We start from the raw sequence: 2875 nt of genomic DNA on the forward strand, positions 1-2875 counted from the left end.
CCACGGTGGTGTGATGGGATGTACTCAACTTGCGGTGATGTTTTTCTCAACTTCCGCGAGAATAAATGCACTTGGCTTTTATCTCCCCTTTAGCCAAGCCACGTCAAGTGGTCGCCAGGTCCCCATCGGAGGAAGCGTGGGACAACTGGCGTTGGGTGGCGCAATGAACTGACTTATTGTGTGTTCCCTATATATATTAAGTGGTAAATTAAAATTAAAAGGGAAGAATTCAATATATAAATATATAAATATATATAATGACCTAATACATATTGATGTATGTATATATATTTATAAATATATATATATTATATAATATATATATATATATAATAATATTATATAAGATATATATGCGTGTGCGTATGTGGTGTGTGTGTGTTGGTGTGTGTGTGTGTGTAATGTTATATATATAAGTGTTGTGTGGGTTTCTTCCTACAACGGTCATGTCATGGGGTACTTTCCTCTTACAACGGTCATGTCATGGGGTACTTTCTTCCTACAACGGTCATGTCATGGGGTACTTTCCTCCTACAACGGTCATGTCATGGGGTACTTTCCTCTTACAACGGTCATGTCATGGGGTACTTTCCTCCTACAACGGTCATGTCATGGGGTACTTTCCTCCTACAACGGTCATGTCATGGGGTCCTTTCTTCCTACAACGGTGATGCCATGGGGTACTTTCTCTACAACGATCATTTTCATGGGTACTTTCTATATACATATATCATGTATATAACTTTCCTCTTACAATGATATATTACTTTGTATATACATATATGTCATGGGGTACTTTATACAACGGTATGTCATACTTTATACATACGTGTGTGTGTGTGTGTACTTTCCTCAACCTCGCATGGAAGGCATTTCCGTCATCCCGTAGATGCTGTTCTCGCTGTCATGACAAGGATATGGGTCGCCATTTGCTGCTGCATTGCCTTTCGCCGGAGATGCTGCGGGGAAGAAGAAAATGCAACTTATTTACATGCACGACGTTGCACTTAAGCCGGTCTTGAGGTGACGTGTGAGTTCGTTATATTTGAGGCATTTCGTATGAAGGAGTGTGATGGGATGTACCGCAATTACGGCGTTGATATTAAGTGTGAATTGTTACGCTTGTTAGTGTGACGAAAGTGGTACCACGGTGGCCGGATTCTCAACTTCCGCGAGATAAATGGCAGGCTTTTTATCTCCCCTTTAGCCAAGCCACAAGTGGTCGCCAGGACCCATCGGAGGAAGCGTGGGTCCACTGGCGGTGGTGGCGCAATGACCTGACTTATTGTGTGTGTGTATATATATATATATATATATATATATATATATATATATATATATATATATATATATATATATACATATATATGTATATATATACATATATATATATATATATATATATATATATATATATATATATATATTATATATGCCAATGTCTGACGGCTGATGGTGTCTATGATTTGCTGGACCCATTTGTATCCCAAGCATAAAGTTTAGAAAAAGGCTAAGAGTTTGATCGAGGTGTTAAGTTTTGCTGCCGGAAACGTCATATCAAAACGACATTTTTATAGCTCCGTTCACTGTCTATGATCTGCTCATCCTATGCAACAATGCAGTATTTATGGAGTAATTGTCATTGTTCTGTATGAAATGTTACACAGAAATACGAATAGACTATAAAACCAATTACCACTTTTTTTCCCCTTCAGTCTTCGACTTCAAACCCTCGTGTATCTTTCTATGAGTTTTCATTAAAAAAAATATATCATAACAGAATATGAGTATGGCATTTGTTCGTACAGGATACAGCCAGGATAAGACAACATGATGCAGGATTACGGCAAGGGCGAGGACGGGCCAAGGGGCGTCTTCGCAAACCTCTCTGAACTGAACTGAACTAACCTCGCCCCACTACGCCCCCCCCCCCCGCTACACAACCACACCAACCTCACAACATCAATTAGAAAATATATGCAATGTATATTAATAAACCAGGAAAACCACTTTCTTTTATGAACCGACAGTACTAGCATCTGGTTGAAGTGGAAGTTCTTGCTTCTTCCCTACGGAGCTACAGGACCCCAGCCTATCCTGCTCTTCGGCTGCAGGACAGGCCAGGGTCTTGTAGCTCCACAGAGAGGAAAAATATGATTAATTGAGACATCCCTATATAGCTGGAGCAGGCTGGCCTACATATACATCTATGTCCAGGATGAAGCATGCCTTTGCAAATTTTACTGAACTCATCTGATTTTCTCACTACGGAAGCGGAGGCAGTCCATATAGTGCCAAATCTGTTACCTTGGAAACTCTTCCCACTCCACTCCCTGTCCTTTTCTCATTTGCTTCAAACCACTCAAAAAAAAAAAAAAAAAAAAAAAAAAAAAAAAAAAAAAAACTCCCCTGCACGCTGGTTTAAGCTCTAGAACTTGCTCTTCCACTAAAACTCTTTTCCTCCCATTCATATCCTCCCCCCTCTCATTGTCTTCATTCCCTCTATTCTTTTCATATTTCGCTTTGTTGACACTTATAGGATCGTTTGGGGGAACCTAGCCAGGTCTCGCTGTGTTACCCACTTACGATCTGCATATTTCCCTAGAATTCCTTAGAGAAAAAGAAAAAAAAAAACTGATTTCAATATTACGGTCTCACTTTCAGTGGCCTAATCGAATCACGCATACGCGTAGATGCAAATTCAATTGACTGACACGGTACTGACTGACTGGTACGTTTTCCAAGCCTCACCTGATTGTCTCGCCCGCCAGCCGACGATGCAGACGAAGAGCAAAGTGAGAAAGAGGACAATCACTCCGATTCCGAGTCCCAGATTCAGGACCTCGCACTGGTCCTGGTCTGGTGCCTCTGTGGG

The 2875-nt window shown here is 40.8% G+C and overlaps 1 protein-coding gene across 3 annotated transcripts in view; it reads right to left on the reverse strand.

Moving 5' to 3' along the window:
• Positions 1-843: 843 nt before the first annotated feature.
• The window catches only part of LOC122265395 (uncharacterized), a 4614-nt gene continuing 2582 nt past the window's right edge, over positions 844-2875 (reverse strand). For 2 of the 3 annotated variants that reach the window (XM_043034720.2, XM_043034717.2), the window contains exons 4-5: positions 2752-2875; positions 844-959 (exon numbers count right to left, since the gene is read on the reverse strand). The exon at positions 2752-2875 is cut by the window's right edge and continues 47 nt beyond it. In XM_043034720.2, the coding sequence (XP_042890654.2) occupies positions 853-959; positions 2752-2875 (231 nt within the window). In that variant the 3' untranslated portion in view covers positions 844-852. Of the gene's footprint in view, positions 960-2426; positions 2611-2751 lie in introns of those variants that run through there. The other variant, XM_086542059.1, reaches the window with a different exon arrangement.

This window comes from Penaeus japonicus, unplaced genomic scaffold (genome assembly GCF_977035675.1).
Source record: "Penaeus japonicus unplaced genomic scaffold, GWHDUDI00000001_assembly GWHDUDI00000011, whole genome shotgun sequence".
Taxonomy (NCBI): Eukaryota; Metazoa; Arthropoda; class Malacostraca; order Decapoda; family Penaeidae; genus Penaeus; species Penaeus japonicus.